We start from the raw sequence: 24,194 nt of genomic DNA on the forward strand, positions 1-24,194 counted from the left end.
ATATTAAATCAAAACGTTTGAGATGAGCAGGACATGTAGCACTTATGGGTGAATCCAGAAATGCATATAGTGTGTTCGCTCGGAGGCCGGAGGAAAAAAGACCTTTGTGGAGGCCGAGACGTAGATGGGACGATAATATAAAAATGGAGGTGGGATAAGATGATAGAGACTGAATTAATCTTGCTCAGGATAGGGACCGATGGCGGGCTTATGTGAGGGCGGAAATGAACCTTCGGGTTCCTTAAAAGCCATTTGTAACTATGTAAGTTTGGAATATTTCAAAGAATAACCCCCTGCAATGAATGGCGTTACTTACGGTTGACCCTGTATATAAAACGGAAAGGAAATCGAATGTCCAATCGATTCAATACGATTTCAATATCATAGCCTATGTAGGCTACTGTACCGTACGTCTGCTAATTCTCTTAACGTAGGTCTACTATGGAATTTAGTGACTTAAATTGCATTACTGTGCATGGAATAAGAGGCAAAGATAAAGGTATCCCACGCGGGCCATGGGAGACCCACAGAGTAGCGTGAGGTGAAGGCCCCTGCTTTTACGCCTAAGGAAATGCCTCTAGTATTCATTTCTGTTAGAGGCTGGGTATAGGCCTACTCCAGGGCCATCTGTTTCACACAATTTTAAACTTCCAGAATAGGACATTTCTGGTTTTTCTGTATCCTACTTCCTAATTCTTAGGTTTTTTTAACTTCTGGTGAGATTATTTTTTTATGTATGGTTATGAAACTTGACTCTCACTTCGAGAGAGGAACAGAGGTTATGGGTGTTTGAGAATAAGGTGTTTAGGAAAATATTTTGGGCTAAGAGGGATGAAGTTACAGCAAAATGTAGAAAGTCACACAACGCAGAACTACACGCATTGTAATTTTCACCTAACATAATTAGGAACATTAAGCCCAGACATTTGAGATGGGCAGGACATGTAGCACTAAAAGATGAATCCAGAAATGTTTAGAGAGTGTTAGTTGGGAGAACTGAGGAAAAAAGATCTTTAGGGAGGCCGAGACGTAGATGGAAGGATAATATTAAAATAGATTTGAGACAGGTGGGATATGATGGCAGGGACTGGATTAATCTTACTGAGGATAGGGACCGATGGCGGGCTTATGTGAGGGCGGCAATGAATCTTCGGGTTCTCTAAAATCCATTTGTGAGTAAGTAAGTATGATAAGATTATTTTCCTTAATCATTTCGGAACTGCGTAGGCCTACAGATTTAATTATCATAGTCGTATAGTTGGGGACTCTTTTAGATTATGGGCGATACGACATTGATTATGGAACCTGTAAGCAGATCCAAAACGTTTGATGAAATATAAATAATCTCACCACAGGTAGAGAAACCCAAAATCTCCACAGTCAATTTACCGAGAAAGTTTTAAACCCCGTATGTTTAAAGGCGGAAACTGTAGTTCCAAATGCCGAAAAAAGATTTTTCGTGGTTACTTTATTTTCTCTCGTTTTCCGTGTATAATATAAACAAAAAACATCTGAGCGCGACAGTCCATAGAGGGTCAAAGCCGACCAACAGACTGCTGGCATCACGTCGACATGTCTCAGCAAAGGTGAACGATCAACCAACCAGTATGGAAGTATCGTGCAGTTAACACGATGATCCCTCAGCCATTATAGTTGGTTTTTAAGGACCACGTGTTCACTATCTACCGTAGCTGTGTGCAATGCGTTTGCGCCAGATTTATTGTTTATTTGCAATTTGAAAAGTACGGCCATATTTAAGGGTAATGGGTTTGCGCCAACGACAGTTTTGGGTAAGAATGTTCATTTTTCTTAAGTTGGTAGTGAACGAAAAGTGCACGATATCCAGGTGGCGTGTTTTGTTTTAGTAGTAGGCACATTGAGTGGGAGGACATAAACATTGTGAGGGAGACTAGTGAAGGTTGTCATGGAGGTAGTCCAAAGATGCAGCAATAGAGGACAGGATTTACTTGTAAGAGATGATTTTAAGTTTCGCAAGGCGTACACATATGTAGATGGACATATACGTTGGCGTTGTACAGCGAAGAATTGACCTGCCAAAATAATAATCTTAAACAGTGAAACGAAAATTGTAGGCGGCCATAATCACCAAAGTAATGAAAGAGATCTCATACGGCAAAAAATACGTGCGTCGTGTAAAAGGGAAGAGACTAGTGACTTAAGTGAAAAACCAGGCATCATAATACGAGTATCTATAACATTCAATGGGAATTCAGAGTCTTGTGCTAGTGTATTGCATTGCACCTGCAGGCCAATAAAAGAAGGAAAGTAGAAAACAAAGTAACAAAGATATAAAATTACTTACTTTCTTACTTACTTACTTTTAAGAAACCCGGAGGTTCATTGCTGCCCTCACATAAGCCGCCATTGGTCCCTATTCTGAGCAAGATTAATGTTAATGTTATGTTTTATTTAACGGCGCTCGCAACTGCAGAGGTTATATCAGCGTCGCCGGATGTGCCAGAATTTTGTCCCGCAGGAGTTCTTTTACATGCCAGTAAATCTACTGACATGAGCCTGTCGCATTTAAGCACACTTAAATGCCATCGACCTGGCCCGGGATCGAACCCCCAATCTTGGGCATAGAAGGACAGCGCTATACCAACTCGCCAACCAGGTCGACAGCAAGATTAATTCACTCTCTACCATCATATCCCACCTCCCTCAAATCCATTTTAATATTATCTTCCCATCTACGTCTCGGCCTCACCAAAGGTCTTTTTCCTTCCGGCCTCCCAACTAGAAATGACACTCTATATGCATTTATGGATTCTTCCATACGTGCTACATGCCCTGCCCATCTCAAACGTCTGGATTTAATGTTCCTAATTATGTCAGATGAAGAATACAATGAGTGCAGTTCTGTGTTGTGTAACTTTCATAATTACATAAAGTAATACAGAGAAGGCCAAATATCTCGTATTGCTTTTGTAAAGTACATCTCCCGTTTGAACGGACCTAAATATGAAAGCACAAATTTTAATCATAACAATCATTTCAGTTTTTACTACGTATGTTACGACATTGTACAAGCATAATTTTTAACCACACCACGCGCATATTCGCGTGTCAGTCCGCAGTCTGGGACGGAGAATTGTATCGTAACATCTTAAATAATTATTTTTTGTACCAACATACGAACAAAAAAGTTGCATATTACGTTTGAGTTACTGGTGCAAACGCAATACGGATATACAGCAACCCATTGGGCGCAATTACAAGTGGCGCAATCATGGCGGCCCGCCGTAGCTCCCCAAATTCATCATGATATTGGATGGGCACCCATGAAGACCATAACCAGGGTGCATTTTATAATTTAGTAAGAATAAGCTTAACTTACCCGTATTTAAGGCGATGGACCTGAAAAATGTTGTTTTGGGATCAAAAATCACATTTTTTTATTTTTATATTAAAAAATTCTCAGCAGTTTAAATAGCATATCTACGAATTTTAAGAATATGCGTTTATGTCGGCATTTTTTTTAATTTGCGCTGCGTTTAAATTTCCTCAGCCACCGCCTCACCCAACCCTGTGCAGTTACGATATTTTTTCTTCCAACTTGTTTTTCTGCTGCGTGTTTTAAGATACATTTATGAAATTTGGTAGTTATGTTCAGAAGAGTGTGGAGCATATACTCCGATACTACTTTCTTTCTCAGTAACATAGAACATGAGATATAAATGTTTACATATGTATATATCTCTATTATTCAAAGGGGGGAAATATGAATTAGTAATATGCGTTACAAGAGCGGTATGTTGAAGTTTTCATGTTCGAGGAAAAGTTTGAAAAAGCGAAACATAGTTGAGCTTTTTTAATTTCCGAGAATTGAAAGAAAACATACCGCTCGTGTATCGTACATTATTTTGTGCGAAAATCGTTTATTACATACCTGAAAGAGGAATTTCTAATTAGTTGCAATGAAATCTCCATCTTGGTTTCTGTTCAATGACGTCAAATTTGCAGAACAAAAATATCTATCTTCAACATTGTTGCTTTAAAATGTTTTCTGTGTTTACTATACTCCAGCAGGCCGTGATATACGTCTGTCTTTTTTTTTCCCCCAGTCTACAAATGCCGCCATGATGAGTCTGGAATCTTGTTGATTTTTTCACGGCTTCCTTAATGTTACTTGCATCACGAATGCAGTAACTTTAGTGGAGTTGTAGAGTTTACTTAATATTTTCAAATATTTAAAAACAATAATTAACAGTGCAATTTAGGTGAAATTGCAGTGGTAAGTTTCCAATTTATAATTATTACTATAGCCTATTGAACGTCTCTAAAAATAATATGTTAAAAGCCTAAAGCAGTAAAATCAATATGTCACTTAAGCGGTAAGAAGAGGGAAATTGTTATGTGTGTTAGATTGGGAATACTGAATGTGGAATTTTAGACTTTCCTCGGATTGGTTTTGTGCGGAAACCAAGCAAATACGCACGATCTCGTACAAAAGTATTTTTTCTCTTGATCTAAAGGGGACACAAAAAAAAAACAAATACTGGAGTGTATGGATCTCATTATTGGCTACACTTTGACCATAAGGACATTAAAATATCTTACAAACTGAATGGATACAATGGGTAGCAGTGGCGTATCATTTTTTAATTAAATTAATTACTATAGCTACATATTTCATTCAATCTATATGAAACTTTGACCATAATACTTATTGATGTAGTCCTAGTTACTGGTTACAAAATTTTAAAAAATCCACCAGTAGTTTCAAAAATACAAATTTCAATGGTCCATCGTCTTAAATGAAGAATCAAACAGTCGGAATACACTCAGATTCTTGCGCATAAGAATTGAGAAGCATGACTTAAAAATGTGTTGTACGTTTAAGTGTGATTTTTCAAGTATAATACGTTACCTTTTATTCATAGCTCAGATTTTTAAATATCATTGAATCATGTAGGCAAACTCGTACTTTCCAACTAATCGAAATCTTGACATTCTTAAACTCACATTTTCAATATTTTTGGCTGTCTTTCTATAGCCATACCAACTGCCAAAAGTTTAATTTAGAAATAATTTAAGTCTTAAAACTGGTATAATGCCAAGGTGTCTTCTTATAGATTGGGATGCCTAAATATAGAACTTTGTTCCAGTTTTGTTTTATGGCACCTATACGTGTCGAAGTATGAGCATGTTTAAAATGCTGGGCGGTTAGTTTTACTTTCGGTTGTGATGTTATGCTCGGCTACTAATTTACTATAAATTTGCATCTCTCTTGGCCTTCTCATGGCATATGTCTTTATTTAAAACTAATTTTTATAATACACCGTGTTCCGCTTAGAGGGATCGAGAAGTAAGTTATAATTTATAATTTAAAGTATAAATAATGGTTTTATAACAAAACTTGTTACATAACTTGATGTAAAAACTCTCAGAGTTTCGGAGAATGGTCACTACAATTCGATGTGTGTGCCTCGAGTTACCTTGTAGATATCTAAACGTACTCAACCTCCTGCCAAGTGTTCTGTAACATTAGTGGTGTGACCATCGCAACAGCATTTGTAATGCGTTGCTTCAGTTCTTCCAAAGTTTCAACTCTACCACGTTTGTAAACAACACCCTTCACAAAGACCCAGAAAGAGTCAATGGGAGTCAGATCGGGTGACCTAGGTGGCCAAGCAAGGGTTCCTTTCTTCCGCTCGATCTATCGGGAAAGTTTGCATCCAAGAAGTCACGCATTGCTCCATAGTAATGTGAGGCAACAATAAATTAGCATAATGAAGACTTACTACAAGCATTAACGTCAGGGGAAAGATTTTTTTTTTCGTTGTTGGTAACTCTATAGCATCTATTAGATACTTTATGGTTGTGCTAACAGATGGAGTTACTTGTCAACAATGTGACGCTGAAACGTGTGTTCAGGTTACTGCCCAGCGACAGTTCTGATGTATTTTTATATTTGTGATGATTGGTTAATTAATATTAATCACCGAAGAAAAATTCACCGAGAGCCGAGCCCGGGAATCGAACCCGGGACCTCCTGATCTGGAAGCCAGCATGCTGACCAACAGACCACGGAGGCAGTCGGAAAGATAATTGAAATGTAACTTTTCGTTCTGCAAAGGAATTTTACAATGTTACTTTATTTGGATCATATTTCTAAACATTTAAAGGACAAAACTAAAATTCTGTCAATAATTTATTATCATAATACACTGCTTTCTTAAATTGACTCTGCATAGGTATTGGAAATTCAATCAATGACTTTCACAAAGCACGCTATGAAATGTTTCATATACAACAATTTTTATCTCGGAAAGGAAGCAAAAACGAGCAAAATTGTATTAAACTTTTTTGTTTGAAATATCTCAAAGAATAACCCCCTAAATTTAATGATATTGTCGGCCTGGATAGCGCAGTCGGTATAGCGCTGGCCTTCTGTGCTCGAGGTTGCGGGTTCGATCCCGGTGCAGGTCGATGGCATTTAATTGTGCTTAAATGCGACAGGCCCATGTCGGTAGATTTATCTGGCATGTAAAAGAACTCCTGCAGGACAAAATTCCGGCACACCAGCGACGCTGATATAACCTCAGCAGTTGCGAGCATCGTTAAATAAACCATATTTTTTAATGGTATTAATTACGGTTCACTCTGTATTATACCATATATTATGTGTACAAAGCACAAGTATTTACAGTGGAATTACAGTGTAGTATCTGAATTAGTTTGTTGGAGAGCCGTTAGTATTGGTCTATAAGAGAAATAAGAAAATCCAAGTGCAGTCACGTAGAAAGATCAAGGAAAAACTAGTGAAGCTATATACCTATAAGCATTCTACTTTACAGAAGTTGTGCTTTTCGTTTACTATGGGTACACACAATACAATTATAATTGTTTGCGATAGTCATTGGTTTATTATTCTGGTTACATGTTTTGACAGGTAAGGTTATTCTTTATACAAGGTGATTCACGAGGATATGCCGTCCTTTACAGAGCTTATTCCCGAAGACATTCTGAGCAAAAAATGTCATATAAACATGGGTTCTATTCTCAATATTTACAGAGTTACGTTTCGTTATTGGAACGTATTGCTGTGAACGCGTGATCTTGGTCAGCGTGCAGTCAGCAGCCAGCGCGAGCGCTACGGAAATCAAAGATAGCCGTATGCAGTTACGTAGCGCGACGAGTGCCGTTCACAAGCGTGAACTCAAGCGGACGGCGACATTTTTAAAATGTGTTGTAAACTCTCCAAGACTGTAAATTAGGATGCAAAATTGAACTTCAAATAATTAAGTCGGTGGAAGTGGTGTGATTTGTAATAATTGTTGTGATAAGTGCGTAAGAATACCGGTAAGATGTCTCTACGAAGCAACTAAGGAGTTCAAGCACATTTTTAGCTTCACAATACTTGCCAATTAAAGAAATGATACTTATAAATGGTTAATTCTCTATTTGTATTATTCTTTTGCCTTCAAACTAAAGAAAAAAACGTATTTTACAAACAACTTTAAATTAGTGTAACTCTGAAAAAATTGAGAATAGGAACTATGTTTATATGATTTTTTTGCTCAAAATGTCTTCAGAAATAAGCTCCGTAAATCCTCGTGAATCATCCTGTATATGCCATAAAGGCGCTTTGGTGATCGGTACTAAAGAAATGTGCAGTTGTCAAAAACGTTGTCAAAATAACAGATTTAAAAAGTCACACAGAGATTGTGTGCACTCGATGTGGATCTCTGGCGTTTCGTCAGCCCACGCGAGTTGTGTGGATATAAAGGGAAAAGTTGAGACGGTGTCGGGTGGAGTTCCCGGGTAGCTCCGTTGGCAGAGCGCTGGTACGTTCAACCAGAGGTCCCGGGATCGATACCCGGCCCCGGAACAATTTTTCCCTTGAAATTATTCAAATCTGCTTTACAGGGAGCTTTACCTGAAAGACTAGATTTGCATAATATATACGTCACTGTGTACGTTAACAGAAAACCACAATTCCAAGTCACACAGAGATTGTGTGGTCTCTGGCGTTTCGTCAGCCCACGCGAGTTGTGTGGATATAAAGGGAAACGTTGAGACGGTGTCGGGTGGAGTTCCCGGGTAGCTCCGTTGGCAGAGCGCTGGTACGTTCAACCAGAGGTCCCGGGACCGATACCCGGCCCCGGAACAATTTTTCCCTTGAAATTATTCAAATCTGCTTTACAGGGAGCTTTACCTGAAAGACTAGATTTGCATAATATATACGTCACTGTGTACGTTAACAGAAAACCACAATTCCAAGTCACACAGAGATTGTGTGGTCTCTGGCGTTTCGTCAGCCCACGCGAGTTGTGTGGATATAAAGGGAAACGTTGAGACGGTGTCGGGTGGAGTTCCCGGGTAGCTCCGTTGGCAGAGCGCTGGTACGTTCAACCAGAGGTCCCGGGATCGATACCCGGCCCCGGAACAATTTTTCCCTTGAAATTATTCAAATCTGCTTTACAGGGAGCTTTACCTGAAAGACTAGATTTGCAGATTTAAAAAAGTTACATATTGTATATAAGAGGCTATACTTATTACAGTTATAGTAAAATTAATTTCAAATGCATATATATTTTCAACATCTTTGATAACGAAATTGTGGCTTTTAGTTTGCCATACAATTGTTCATTTCTTCGTCTATCTTAAAGATTTAATTCTTAAATAACTAAAGAAATTATTTTATTTTTTAGAACTTATGAATTAATTTTCGAGAAGAAAATATATACACGAAATTTTACAAACTTTACTGAAATACTAGCGACATTTAATATACAAATGAAAGGGTTAAAGTATCACAAACTTATGATGTTCATAATCCTCTGTAATAATGTTTCTATATTTTGTTTACTTTAAAAGTAGTCTGCAATAGCATTACCTATGTCCCTAAAGGTCAGAACAATAATTTTACATTTTTATTCAAATATGGCTAATACCGGAAATAATTTAGAATTAAAATTCCAGTACATAGGTGTAAATATATCGCATTGTTTATTTTGCGTAATTTAGCAGTTCACTTTTAGCAAAACTTCCTTAAGTATAAAACAAAGACACAAAATTATTGTTTGAACTTTTGCAAAGAAGAGTAGTAAAACTACAGTACCTAGTAATAGTAGTAGTGATGGTCAGTAGCGGATCCAGGGTTCCCTAAAGGAGGGGCTAATTAGTTTTCTACTTTCGTCGCCAGTCCCGTCACTGCTAGGACAAATCCACTAGCTATAATTCAAGGAGTGTATGCTCAGCTCCAGTACTGGAGACGTACTTATGTAAGACAGAGATAGAACTGTTGGGTTTAATTTCATTAAAGTAAAAGGAATATGTAAACTTAAGTATAACTGTTGTCATATCGGCTCAAGTGGTGGGAACTAAAGCCCCCCCTTAGCCCTTCCTCTTTACCCCTTCTTCGATTCTTCTATGGTGGTGGTGGTGGTAGCGGTGGTACTGAAGATGCACTGAATTTTATGAAAATTGTTAATTTTTATATTTTTTTAATAATATGAAAGTATTTTACTGAAAGGTATAGGTTGTTAGTCGCTGAACTTTCTCAAAGAATAATTGTGAAACTACGATAATAGTGGTGGTGATGGTGGTAGCGGTACTGTAAATGCAACGGTAGTAAAAGGTATTAGTAACAACATTATAGTATTTGTCTATACGCATATATGACATTATGGTCATTGTTCGACCTTCAATGGTGCACATTTAACACATACACACATGTAACATGCATACATATAATACAGACATATATGCACGCGCCATTTATGATACTGATAGGTATATGGAAAACATCCATCTTCATAATGTAATCTTGATGCATCTATATAATAATTTTGTTTCGTTGCCCTATGATAATAATAATTATTATTATTGTTACTATTATTATTATTATTAATCTAATAATTATATAGTGAACACGAAGATTTAGTATATTTAAGTACCTTTTTTTATCTTTCTATTTACCGTTAATTTTAATGATAAGATTTCCATGTTCAAAAGTAAAAGACTGTTTAAAAGAATGTGGAAATTTTAACAAAACTTCTATATGAATTCTATTCGGCCTATATTAATTGAAGTTCTTCCCAAAATCTTTTTCTCCTAAATGTAATGTAAGACTTCCTGTTAATGAACTATTAATATTACTAATATTGATAACAATATTTATGTTCGAAATAAGAAATCATACTCCAATCGCTATTTATATTCAGGATTCATTCTAATATTATTAAAAAATATACCTTACTTAACATCTTAAAATTTATGCTCAAAGTGAGAAATCGTACTCAAGTAGCTATTTATAGAGGCCTATTGATGAGCACTCCAAAAGATCAGTAACTTCATGCTCACAACTATGTTCACAATAGCATAAAATTTGTAGAATTAGTGAACCACTAATGTCATCATTCTGGAGAAATTTTAAAATGAATTCAGGTACCACTTTGAAAATGAGAATGTTGAGTTGTGGTTTACTAAAGGTACGGTCACACGTCGCTACTTTTGCTGAGCAACTTTTGTACTGCAGCTGCAAAAGTTGCGTGTCGTGTTCACACGTAAGCCAAAATACGTCCAAACAATAAAAGTATCATTGGCACATTTGGGTGGCAACACTGGTTACAACCGCAGCAAAAGTTTCAACAAAACCGATATCAAAAATGCTGCGGCTGCAAGACCCTGTTCACACGTCGCTACTTTTAAGCTGCGCGCAGCATGGAAAAGTAGCGAGCAGCAGGTTTGGCAGCCGCTACTTTTCGGGTTGCACCGTTGTTCACACGTCGCAGTACGAGAGTTGCGCAGTTTTTTGTACTGCATCGCTGCAAAAGTAGCGACGTGTGACCGTACCTTAATGCTGGAGTGTTTCATATTAAAATGCAACTCTATTAATTTCACTGACATGCAGATTTCATCCAGGGGTAGTATAATACGAGAAAAATCACGTCTGTTAATGTTACTGGCATGCTGCCTTCATCCACGGAAGTAGTATAATATTAGAATAATCTCGATAAATAGTTGGTGCAACTTTTGATGTAGTCATGGTCACTTAGCCTTATTGTCACTTAATGTGACCCATAAGAATTTACTGGTGTTGGCAAAAGTGCTGTATTGAGTCTGTAAGCAGTAAGAAGCACAAAGTTTTTTTGTTTTTTTGCCTTGTATTTATTGAACAGAAAAGTCAAGAATTGTTCCATATTTGATGCAGTATTATTTGTGACGGTTACCATTTATTATTAACAGAGAAAAATTCGCTCTGATGCCGAGGATCGAACCCGGGTCTCCCAGCTCTAGGCACTGGGCGCTCTAACCACTGAGCTACGCCGAAGTTCAATCCACCGCACCGGATCGAATCTTTCTCCTTTGGTGTTTTTCTCTCAGTGACCTTACTCCGTGTTCAACTTATATATATATAATATGTTGACGTGTATTTTAAGTCAACAATCATCACACAAGAAGCACACTCAATTGACTGACTTGACGACCGACACTCTTACAGTATGTGCACTGTTAGGCGAATAATCTATGTACAGATTTTTTTTTTTTTTTTTTGGTCCTATAGAATTATCTGTGATGGTTAATTTAATGGTAACTATCATAGTTAATTCTGTAGGACCAAAAAAATAATAATCTCTACATACAGTATTACTTTATTTCAAGCTAATATAAGTTCAACTTTACTAATCTGTTTTTAACTGCGATCTATTATTTATTGTTGCTCTTCTTTCTTTTTAAAAACATGGAGAAAGTAGTGGTAGCTAGCAGACCTTTTAAAGTTATACAACTTAGAAGAATCTGTTATAGTTATAAAATCATGTTAGTGGAAATTCCTTTAATCTTGTTTTATTTTGAAGTTTATGATAACGCTCCATTCTTCTTCTTTTTCTCATATGTTTCTCGTTATGTCTGTTACTGCAGAAATGCTGTTTTATTATATCATTACAGATAGGAATGTCAGGGTGGCTTACCGGTCATTATAGTTTTCGATGTGAACCAGTCGACTATTCTAATCATCCCCTCACAATTAGGGTGAGTTCTAAACTTGAGTGCTATTCCTGTGTTACCATCAGTTTACTCCACCATTTATCAAATGATAATACGCAACATTTAACTGATTTTTATCTAACAAAAAGAACAATATTTTTATTTTTCTGGATTATTTTTATTTGCATAAATTGGGAGCATACAATATGGTGAAAATGATACTACATACAATTATCCAAATATAAAGAGGAATTCAAACATCTTACATAATTTTGCATGGTGTTGTACACATATTTTATTAAAATTAATAAACGTATTAAACAGTGTAATTTCCTTATATTTATTTTGAAACAATACACTCGTATATTATTATAATAATACAAAAAGGTTGTCTTCGACAGATGACTTATTTGAATTAACTAGAATTAAATAATTATTTCAGACATAGATACCGGTATTTCTCTTCGAAAATATTAATTCCTTCATTCATTCATTCATTCATTCATAGTGTTCTGCATCCTTCAGAAGGCAGTTTCTTCTCAACCAGTGATCCAGCCAAATTCCTTTTTGTCTTTCTGATCAGTTTCAGCATCATTATTTCTTCATTCACTCTTTCCAACACAGCTTCGTTTCTTATTTTGTCTGTCCATTTCACACGCTCCATTCTTCTCCATATCCACATTCAAATGCTTCTAGTCGCTTCTCTTCACTTCGTCGTAATGTCCATCTTTCTGCCCCATACAATGCTAATCTTTCTGCCCCATACAATGCTATACTCCATACAGAGCACTTCACTAGTCTCTTCCTTATGAAACAAAATTATTTTTCTTTCATTGTATGCAATTTTATCGAATTTACGTTCATAGGGCTATAAATAAACAAACACATTCTCGTATGTCATACGCCGTAATTTATGCGTTTGTAAGGAAATCATCGCAACCAACTTTTTTGGCAATACGAGTACAGTACATTAAATGCACAAAATCATAAATTAAAAAAACATGTAGCCTATATTTACAGGACATTCAAACCGGCTTCTTTAAGATCTTCGAAAAAATATTTTTATAAACACGAAAATTATCATATATAGCCTACAGAGTGGCCATAAAGTCTTTAGGCTACAACATTACTAAAGTGTTTTTTTTTACAAATAAACTACTACAGTTACAGCTCTATGGTTTATGGCAAATGAAATAAAAATCCATAAAGTTTTGTTACAATGTAAATACACTTCCATTTGTGCACCCCTTGACGCCAGCAGAATGTCTAAGCGATATTCAATTTCGCGCCATGTTTTGTGCAACATTTTTTTTGTTGACACTAGCAACATCGTTAGTTATCCTTCTTCTCGATGTGTCCAGATCAGATACACGTGTTGTATACAACTATCCTTGACATAAACCCACAGAAAAGTCAGAGGGTTATGTCCGGCGATCGTGGTGGCCAGGGTGACGGACCGTCGCGCCCAAGCCACCTGTTAGGAAATGCCACAACCAGGAACTCTCGAACGAGTAATCTCCAATGTGATGGTGCGCAGTCTTGCTGGAAAATCACCATGGGTTGCAAGTCATTAAGTTGAGGAGCCACATAATGTTGCATCAAATCCAGGTAAATGATAGCTGTTACTGAACGTTCGGCAAAAACAAAAGTGGCCAACTACTTTGTCATCCTGTGGGGATATGTCAAGGAGAATGTATGCAACAGTGTACCTGATCTGGACACATCGAGAAGAAGGATAATTGACACTGTTGCTAGTGTGACTCAAGAAATGTTGCACAACTCATGGCGCGAAATTGAATATAACTTAGACATTCTGGGGGCGACAAGGGTGCACATGTGGAAGTGTATTGACATTGTAATAAAATTTTATGAGTTTGTCTTTCTTTTCCCACTAACCACACAGCTATAACTGTAATAGTTTCATTGCAATAAACATTTCTAATGTTGGAAAGACCAAGGCATGGCGCGTCCACAGGTTGCGGATAGAAGAGATATGGAGGTCAGCTGCGAATATATTAAATAAGCAGTCGTGGACAGCCCGCAAGGGGCTGCCCTCCAGCTTGGGAGTTGAGCGAAGGGCTAACAACCCATCACCATAAAAAAACTGCTTGTTACGAAACCACACAAAAGCCTCGGAATGAGACTCATTCTCTGGCACAACCATAGCAAAGGATGTTTGAGATGGGCAGGGCATGTAGCGTTTATGGGCAAATCCAGAAATGCATATATAGTGTGTTAGTTGGGAGGCTGGAGGTAAAAAGACCTTGGGGAGATCGAGACGTAAATGGTAGGGTAATAGGAAATGGATTTGAGGGAAGTAGGTAATGATGATAGAGACTGGATTAATCTTGCACAGGATAGGACCGATGGCGGGCTTATATGAGGGCAGCAATGAACCTCTGGGTTCCTTAAAAGCCATAAATAAGTAAGTAATGTTGAAAAGACTTTATGGTCACGCTATATATTCCACAACGATTGAATTATTAAAGTAAATTGGCGCTTATTTATTAATATTCATAGAGACATATAAAATCGTGCATTTTAAACTCTGGAAACCACATTATATCGTGATATAAATCCGAGATTATATTTCGGGTACCGTACCTATCTCACTATAATAAACTGGAAATAGTTAGTTTTGTATTAATGAACACATACAGTAGCTACTTCGCTTAGTTTAGTAGTGTTTAAAAGTAACAAAATCATTCTATGCCAATTCTCCCATTTTTATAATTATTAAATAATAATACCGGTATAACAGCACATGCAACTATCGAAATCATTTAGAATTGTTATTATAACCATTTTGTATTATCATCTGATGTTGGTGTTATTTTCTACATCATTCCTTGTCCTCATCTTGCTTTCATGTAAAATATATACAGAGTGTAAATGATATAAACTGCCAAAATTATACATACTGTACATCTCGGTCTACTAAACATGATGTGTAGTGAAATTTTGTTTTTTCTTCTTTTTTTGTTTTTAATTCCTAACATATCATGTTTTTAGGATTGATAGTAGTCTATTATTTACTGTTCGAGTAAATGTGAATGTCACTGCCAGTGACCTTCCGTCCAACACACGCTAACACCATCACAATAGAGACACAACTGCAATGTATATGGCAGACCGAAGTAAATAATATTGGTCTACTATTAGTTCCAAAAACGTTAGTCTCACAAATAACATTTTTTCTAGGGAAACCACAAAAGTTACAAACAATTTTTACTAGACTCTTTTGTTCAGTAATTTATGCTCTATCTTCAGTATTTTTTTGGCAGTTTATATTGTTTACACACTGTATGTGTATTGTTCAAAATGTTAAAATTAATTATATAATATAATCATTATTATATGACAATTGTGTAATGTACAAGTTGATCATTATGCATACAAGCAGAATATATGTAATACATAAATAGACAATGACAATCTCATGTTATTGAAGTGTGTGATTCAATTATTCTTATGACATAGCAGTTTATGTCAAGTAGGTAGTGTTATTTTTTTGTACAAGACATGGCTGTTCATTAATTGCTTGCTGTGCCATCCATGCCTTCTGAGGACAGGCTACGATAGGTATGTAATGATTCAGAAACTGCAACATGATTCCATTAAAGAAATAGCTAAAATATTACATACAAATGCATGGATGACGTTTTCAAGCAAGCTAAATAATAATTATTCTTAAGATGGCTGCAGAAAAACAAATACCGTTATCTAAACAATTTATAAGAATTATGTTCCATCTAAAAAGATAATCAGACGATTATGAGTAACATACCTTTTCTTACAAAATCACTGAGATGATGATAATTTCTATAGAAAAGAAATACATAAATGTAATGAGTTATAATAATTATTGTAAGGTTACTACTCCGATATCTTTTCATGTGATATCAAAATGCGTAGTTCATCCTCTGAAGTGTTTTAATTTTTATTTTTGAATGCATACTGTATTTACTCGCATTTCCATAAAAAAAAAAAAACAATGTTGGTATGAAATGTATTCGCTTATGTAATGTGTGTTACATTTCTTACGAACACAATATATCAAGTAGGTATGTTATGAATAGAAGTTTAATGTAAATTTAATACAAATCACTTTTCTAAATGCGTCCAAACCTGGTTACCATCTTAATAAATGTAATAATTTTTTTTTAATTCATCTTTAATAACTTCTGCACCTAATGGTTTCACACAAAAATATCCGTTAAGTGACGTAACAAATTCTGGAATTGGGACAATTCAGAATAAGTAAGGGGACGGATGACTGAATTTTGGTAAAAGTTAATGAAAAACTTCATTAAAAAAAATTTGTTTTAAACAAATCTACAATCTTTCCTCTTTCAAAAAAATATATTAAGTTTCGTAATTTGTATATATTAATATAATAGATAGCCTATAAATTACTGAATTGTAGTGAAGATGGATCACTTGTTCCAATGGCAGAAAAATATTAGTATTGAATGAAATTAAATTCTGAAGGATAGCAGCAGCAAGAGATAATAGATAATAACTGCCTCCCATTGGAGGTAGCCCAGAAGGACTCAGTATACTCTCCTACATGAATTTTACAATATAAAAATGTTTATATAAATTTTATAGAAGAAAATTAAAATAAACATATATGAATTATAAAGTAAAGAAAAAAAATTAAACAGAGTGAATATGATGACTCAGAATTTGGCAAGAGCGTTTCAAAACTGAAGTTATAATAGCAGACCAGATAAAAAATAAATATGTTAGTAACTTTGGAAATTAGAAATTGCACCATTTTTTCATCATGTAGATAAATATTATAACAGTAGAATGCAAAAATAATGTTTCTCCTATGGACAACTTTAAAATTACACGGTGTTCATTAGTAAAACCTATGGGTAATATATTAGAAAACCTGGCAGACCATTAGAACCTGATGCACATCGAGAAGAAGAAGATAATAAATTATAAAATGATACCAGTACTACTTGAGAGTATTGTCACTGATGGATTCACTTGTTTGAACATGCTTAAAAATATAAGCAAGTGAATGAAACAGCTAGCTACTCAGCGTGTAAGTAAACAGAACTGGATGAATATGAATATCTTCAGCGGAAGCTGAGTTCAGTTCTTACGATGCTAATGACGACAAATTAGTGAAAAATTTGTTAGTGCTCCAATTCGGAACGAAAAGCAACTACTATGATGAAATATATTATGCATGTGATATGACATGTAGTGCGTGATTTGATGTGATGTAAACAATTCTATTCGAACTGCCTAAATTCTAAGAAGCTATTATGAACACAGATTTGTATCACTCTGTCCAAAGCTATCCAGAAAGTGTGACAGGGTTCATTTGTCGGAAAAAATCTTAAGTCATTTGTTTTTATAAAATTACTTGTGATAGGAGACTGGAAATCATAGATTCTCTTCCTGTAACTGTTATTTCAATTCACTGGAATTAATTTAAAAACTTGTTAATGAAAAAAAGAAGAAGACGAATAAGAAATATAAGAAGAAAGAAAGAAAGAAAGAAAGAAAGAAAGAAAGAAAGAAAGAAAGAAAGAAAGAAATGAAAAAATAAGGAGTAAGGAGAGAGATGGCACATTTCTATTGAAAGATAGAAGTTTCTCCCAGAAATATTGTCAATATTTCTTATATGGCATGGAAAGAAAAAAGTTATTCTTCACGCTAAATTAGAAGAACAATATTAGCATAGCAATGACATAATTAAATATAATGGTAAACAAATCATAATGGATATTAAAAAGACTCAAGTTCGAGTGAAGTGACAATAAGAATAACAATGTAAATATTGGTTCTGATAGTGACACTGACGGCCTTGGTGTAAAGGAACTACCAGTACTTTAAAACAATATCGTATTTTAAACTTACTATGTGTAGATTACATTATTCTGTGTTGCGGAAGTTCAGTATTACTTCCAGACTTATAAGCTAACTGTTATTTCTCATTTTATTCTTCTTAAAACTTTTAGCATTGTCAGGGTTTGGCCTTTTCGTTATATGTACAATAATATTGAACTTTCATATTAAGCATGAGGTAAGAACAACAAAAGACATATTGATAACAGGCAAACACTTATACACAAAACAGAATTCAAACCCACAACAGTCATTACAAATTTTGTTTCTCTTCTTAATAAAAAGTATCTTATTCATAATCGTTCTGATTTATACTTATTTTGGTGAATAGTTTTTATATTGGCACCACAGACATACACGCCACATTTCTCAACCTGCTCAACGAGTTATTAAGACTTCAGAGTTTACCTTAATACTAGTCTATTTATGAGCTCAACAGCTGAAGTTTTTATGTCTGAATAATATGTGTATTGATGTCTGAATAATATGTATAGCCATAGGCTAGGTACTGTACTCTTAATTTTCTTTGTTTTTAAAAGGTGCGATTATTTTGTATTACACATTAGATACTTCTAACGTGAAAGTCTAAATAATCCATTGTAAAAATTATTTCCAGAATATAGCATTTTTTACGTGTGAATGAGATCTTTAGGTCAATTCATTTTTCTTGATTGTAAGTTCTGTTGAATGTTTCCTGAAATACTTCTAGCATAAGTACGTAGTAAAAATATATCTCAGAATTTCCAAGACTGAACTGTTATAAGTAATACAGCTCAATTTCATGTGTGTCATAATTGTCTCATTTTAAGTGAAGTGTCTTTTCTATTTCTTTCACAGTCGGATCATCTCTAAGAATATACACACATACATTTCAACATATGTTTCCTCTTCTTCTTTCATTAATCATTGTTTCATTATGTTGGACATATGTCATTTATTTTTAAAAGTTGCAATATGTAATTAATTTAATACAGAATACTTTCAAGCCCTATTCCATATTTCCCTTCCATTCAGAGATTTTCAAATTACCTACGTAGTTTTGTCTGAGGAATTTGCATAAGCATGATTAATATCCCATAATTAATGCATGTTATATTAGAAAGAATTATCCATTTTAATTAAATGAAACACATAGAAGTATGATGCATAATTAAATCATTATGATTTAGTATGTGACATCATTTATAAGACTATTTGTAGTATTGTCCTTAAAGACTAGATTTATTAATATGCATGTGTAGCGTACCTATTTTAATTTTATATGTAATGTTCTTATTGTGATTTAAATTTTCAGATGGTACATGTATGCTGGTGGTACTATTTTTCAAAATTTACGGAATTTATGGATACAGTAAGTATAAACCACATGATAAAGGGAGTCAATTTCTTGAAATGTATAAGAATGAGTGATTGTAAATAGGGACCTAAGTATCTTTAGACAAGTTCTGAGATAAACACAAAAAACTATCCTATGCTCAAGATTTTCAACCAAACAAATCGAGTGTTTTCAGTCAATAGTTAGCTTAGAAACGATTTTACAGCACACTGTTTAATGGCCACTAAATGATTTTCAGAAGAGGGAAAAAAAATGTTTAAATTCGCCGACATGGGTATCTTTTAACGAAAAATCCATAAGTTCTTTAATTCCTTTCCCCTTTTAATCGTGGCGGCTTGTGATCATTTTTGTTGGTATTTCACAAATTGTGTGGTATATGTTAAATAATGGCATCAACATTTTTCATTTCATTTTAGTTAATTTTTTTCTGCTTAAAATTAGTTCAGCCTAATACGATTAAAACTACCACCCATTATTGCAGCACTATCATATGTTTGAGCTATGAGTTTATTTTCTAAATTGAAAGGATGTAGACTTTGTTTTAGAACCTCGCTAAAACTGTTAGCCATGCGGTTGTTTACCTCTTTGAAAGAAAGAAATCTTTCCACAGGCTTACAACCTTTTATATATCTCAAAGTAATAACAATTTGGCTTTTGAAGGTTATGCCTGTTGTTTCGTCAGCCTGCACAACAACAAAATCTGTAGAATTAATGTTCTGTTTCAGATCTTCGATGTATACATGATACATACTGTCTAATAAGTCATTTTGTATAATGTGTAAAGTATATTTAAAAATAGTAGTACTGTTTAAGTGTTCATCCAATACATTATCAAAACTGGCAAGTAAAGATAACAAGTCACAGAACTCGAAAAAGATCCCACCACACAATACCACAACACAGTAAAAAAACACAATCAACAAAAGCAAACACGTAATACCCCACAACATGAAACACCAACTCAAACCAATCAAACCAGCAGCACCTAAACTCAATGCACTACCCAAAATACACAAAGAAAACATACCTATCAGACCCCTAATCAACTACAAACAGGCACCAGCACACAAACTAGCCACACACATGGACAAAATCATCAGAAACAACATAAAATTCAGAGAACAGACAACAATAAAGAACACTATAGACCTCGTCAACAAAACAAAACAACAACACATACCACACAGTGCAACACTAGCATCTTTCGATATCACTAACTTATACACTAATATACTAATACAGGACACATTACAGATACTAAAACAAATGCTCATAGACAACAACACACCACAGGAATACATCGAAGAAATCATCGAAATCACAGACATCATAACAAAGCAAAACTATTTCACACACAACAACAAATACTACACCCAAACAGAAGGTTTGCCAATGGGATCACCCATATCCAGCATACTAGCAGAGATATTTTTACACAACATAGAACAAACATACATACTCAACAATGAACACAACAAATATGCAGACAACATAATAAACTGGCACAGATACGTAGACGACATACTCATACTATACAAAGGAAACAAAAGACAAATACACAAACTACACCAATACATAAACAAATTACACCCTAAACTTCAATGCACACTAGAACTTGAAAACAACAACTCCCTAAATTTCCTAGACATCACCATAAAAAAATCGACAACAAACACACCTTCAAAATATACAGAAAACCAACCACCACCACCACCACACACATACACAACACATCTAACCACCCCATACAACACAAACATGCTGCATTCAGGACAATGGTGCACAGATTACTCAACATACCCATGAGCCAACAACACTACAATGAAGAAGTGAACACAATCAAATACATAGCACAAGAAAACGGATACAATCCAAACATAATAGACAACATCATAAGAAAGACAAAACAAAAACTTAACAAACACAAAAACACGCAAAACACAACACAAACACAAGAACACAAGAAATACATCACACTAACATATGAAAACAAAAGCACACATAAGATCGCATCTTCATTCAGAAAGCAGAAATACAACATGACATACAGAACAGAAAACACACTACAAAGACATCTCAACACACAAAAAACACAAACAAATAAATACGACCACACAGGTGTATACAAACTCAATGTAATAGTTGCGATAAGTTCTACATAGGACAGACAGGCAGATCATTCCAAACACGCTACAAAGAACACATTAAAGCAATAACCAGAGGACACAATACATCTACATACGCCGATCACATAACCAATGCTAACCATACATACAATAACATAAATGTGGACATGGAAATCCTGCACATACAACCCAAGAACCAAAAACTCAACACACTAGGACAATACGAAATATACAAACACACTAAAACACATCCCGACCAAATTCTCAACACACAGATCAATTTCAGTACACACACACTATTTGACTCCACTCTTCAACACCTTTCAACAATCAAACACACCCACATAACAGGCAGAGAAGTTCTAGATGACGCCGAGCTCTAGTAGGCTCTGAGGATGGTGCGTGAAGCACTGAAACAGCTGTAAGCCGCACAAACTTACATAATTAACACGAGTAAGTCCGCTAGTTAATCAATTAATTATAACAAGTCTAACAATTTCCCCTATTTGCAGATCCCTGATTTTCGTTCTGAACCCTCAATTATAATTCGTGCTTCTGATGCTTTTACAATACTAAAAAAAAATGAAACTTTGATATGCTGAAATGTTCATTTTCTACACAAGTAGCATTCTTGATCTAGGTTGAGTTTACTGATAAATAATTTATAGAACTGGACCAGAAGTTCTTAAAATCGAGAAGCATGACACTTTCAACCACTGTTACTGTTTCTTGAGACATCTTGGACGCATTGCAGATATCTCCTTCAATGTGTAAATCCGATCTTTCTTCATAGTGGCCTCTTTATAACATCGAACTTCTTGTCACAGGGTAAGAACAAGTGGCCTCGAAGGGGGGAAAACTGGACTCTGTAAATGCCAGGGCGTTACAACAATCGCAATCGCCATTGCCAAGAACCATCAGAACACAAAAATCACACTGTGAAAAAATCGCTATTATCTATCACAGCGATTTCTCAAGAGCTATCACAGTTCAAAGCTGTGACGACAAAACTCTGTCATGCTCCACCTCTAGTACCAACTACATTTTTCACTAGGTAGCATTAAGATATTGATATACAGAGTATTCCAATGCAGACTCTACCTAACAAAATCTGTTGGTGGGTAGTGAGAGGTCATAGGCTAGCATATGACAGGTTCGTACATACTTCCTTATGCAGACCAATCCAGTCCACCTTCTACTGCTTAGTTTCCTTGGGATGGACGCTCTACACTACTTTCATATAAGTTGAAGGAATATTACTACCTGGGACCTGCTGCATAGGAATGCTCCATAGTTTAAACATTATCTGAAAATGTTAAGATATGCTTCGAAAGCTATACATATTTTTATGTAAATACCATTCAATTTTATTTTAAAGGTTAATTCTATTTCCTGTTCGTTTAATTTAAGAACAAGGACATAAAAATAATTATCTATCAGAATCCAATTGAAGGACTGGCGGGAAGAATGATGAGGGTCCATAAAATGAAATTTTTTAGTTAGAGGTGTCATCTATTGGATTATGTTGAGAACTAATAGAGGCTTACATGGTTATTACAAAATCTCCAGATGCAATAAAAAAAATTAAAAGTAATGACACTCATACGAATTAAAGCAGACTGTTTTAAAGTTTAAAATTCATTTTTCTCTAAAGTTTGTTATTTGGACCCTCATCGTTCTTCCCGCCAACCCTTCAATTCTTTTAATTTCTGTTCATCATTGCTCCTTACATTATATGTATCTTGGAAAACTTCACATCTTAATGGTTACTGATTTAGGATATAATGAACATTCTTACTTAAACTTGTGTGTGTAGGCATGCTTTAATACATTTCAGTAAAATATATTTTTTCAATATTGTAGTATAGGCTTACATTGAAAAGAGAAAATCTCCAAAAGTTTGTAATAAATCCATTGCACCAGTTTTCATGAGTATGAGATTATATACCTTGGCTGTATTTCTTTTTGTTTGCGTAGCTACTTCCATGAAGGAACTCCAGTAATAGTAACAGAAATTTATCAAACGTTTAATTTTGATCAATTTAATTAATTGCCATGTGAAAGAGTTATTTCAAAATAAAATTTTACATAATCCCTCGTAATTCTTTTAAATTTGATCAGTTAAGGTGTTCTCATAAATGCCAAGAATACTTGTAATAATCTCAAATTGTAAAAATATGCATTTTTGCCTTTAAACTACTTTTAATCGAATATTTTCAAATATAATCTAATCTCACTCCGTTTTATGTTACAGATATTCTTTGTACTTAGAAAAAAGAATCAGCATGTATCTACACTTCACGTCATTCATCATGGAGTAATGCCTATGAGTGTATGGTTTGGAGTTAAATTTACCCCAGGTTGGTAAAAATCAACAAGATAAATCATGAAAACTGTAAAACTTATTTTAAATGTGATTCTCCTTCATTGTACCCCATAAGACAACTTACCAAAGTATGCCAGTGTCTGGAACCAGATAAACCATATGAAATAAGAATAATAGATTAATGAACAGATTTATATTATTGAAGTAAGGTGACATGGGTTCGATTCCCGTCTGGGTCTGATGGAATTTGTGGTGGATAAAACGGGCGCGAGGGTTTTTTTCTCGGGGTTCTCCCACTTCCCCTCACAATAATTTATTGTCGTCATTATTCTACAAAGTACTCCACAATCAGCCTCACTCTGTGAGGTTCCGAGTCAGGTCTCTACAATAAATTGAAAATGTCTAAAAGTTGTACACATTTGTGTTTAATAAAGATTATTATTAAAAATTTGTATAAAATTTACTTATGGTAGGTATTTTATTTTACTTCGCTACTCCCCAATTTAGTTTTTCAGCAATGATTTCAATTAGCCAAGAAGTTAGTTCATTCGATTTACATCCAAATACTCTGGTTCAA

The 24,194-nt window shown here is 34.9% G+C and overlaps 1 protein-coding gene across 2 annotated transcripts in view; it reads left to right on the forward strand.

Moving 5' to 3' along the window:
- The window catches only part of LOC138694769 (very long chain fatty acid elongase AAEL008004-like), a 173,099-nt gene that overhangs the window by 138,563 nt on the left and 10,342 nt on the right, over window positions 1-24,194 (forward strand). For both annotated transcript variants that reach the window (XM_069818802.1, XM_069818801.1), the window contains exons 4-6: window positions 11,920-12,003; window positions 19,124-19,180; window positions 23,546-23,651. In XM_069818802.1, coding sequence (XP_069674903.1) covers window positions 11,920-12,003; window positions 19,124-19,180; window positions 23,546-23,651 — 247 coding nt within the window. The remainder of the gene's footprint in view (window positions 1-11,919; window positions 12,004-19,123; window positions 19,181-23,545; window positions 23,652-24,194) is intronic.

Source organism: Periplaneta americana, chromosome 2, assembly GCF_040183065.1.
Source record: "Periplaneta americana isolate PAMFEO1 chromosome 2, P.americana_PAMFEO1_priV1, whole genome shotgun sequence".
Taxonomy (NCBI): domain Eukaryota; kingdom Metazoa; phylum Arthropoda; class Insecta; order Blattodea; family Blattidae; genus Periplaneta; species Periplaneta americana.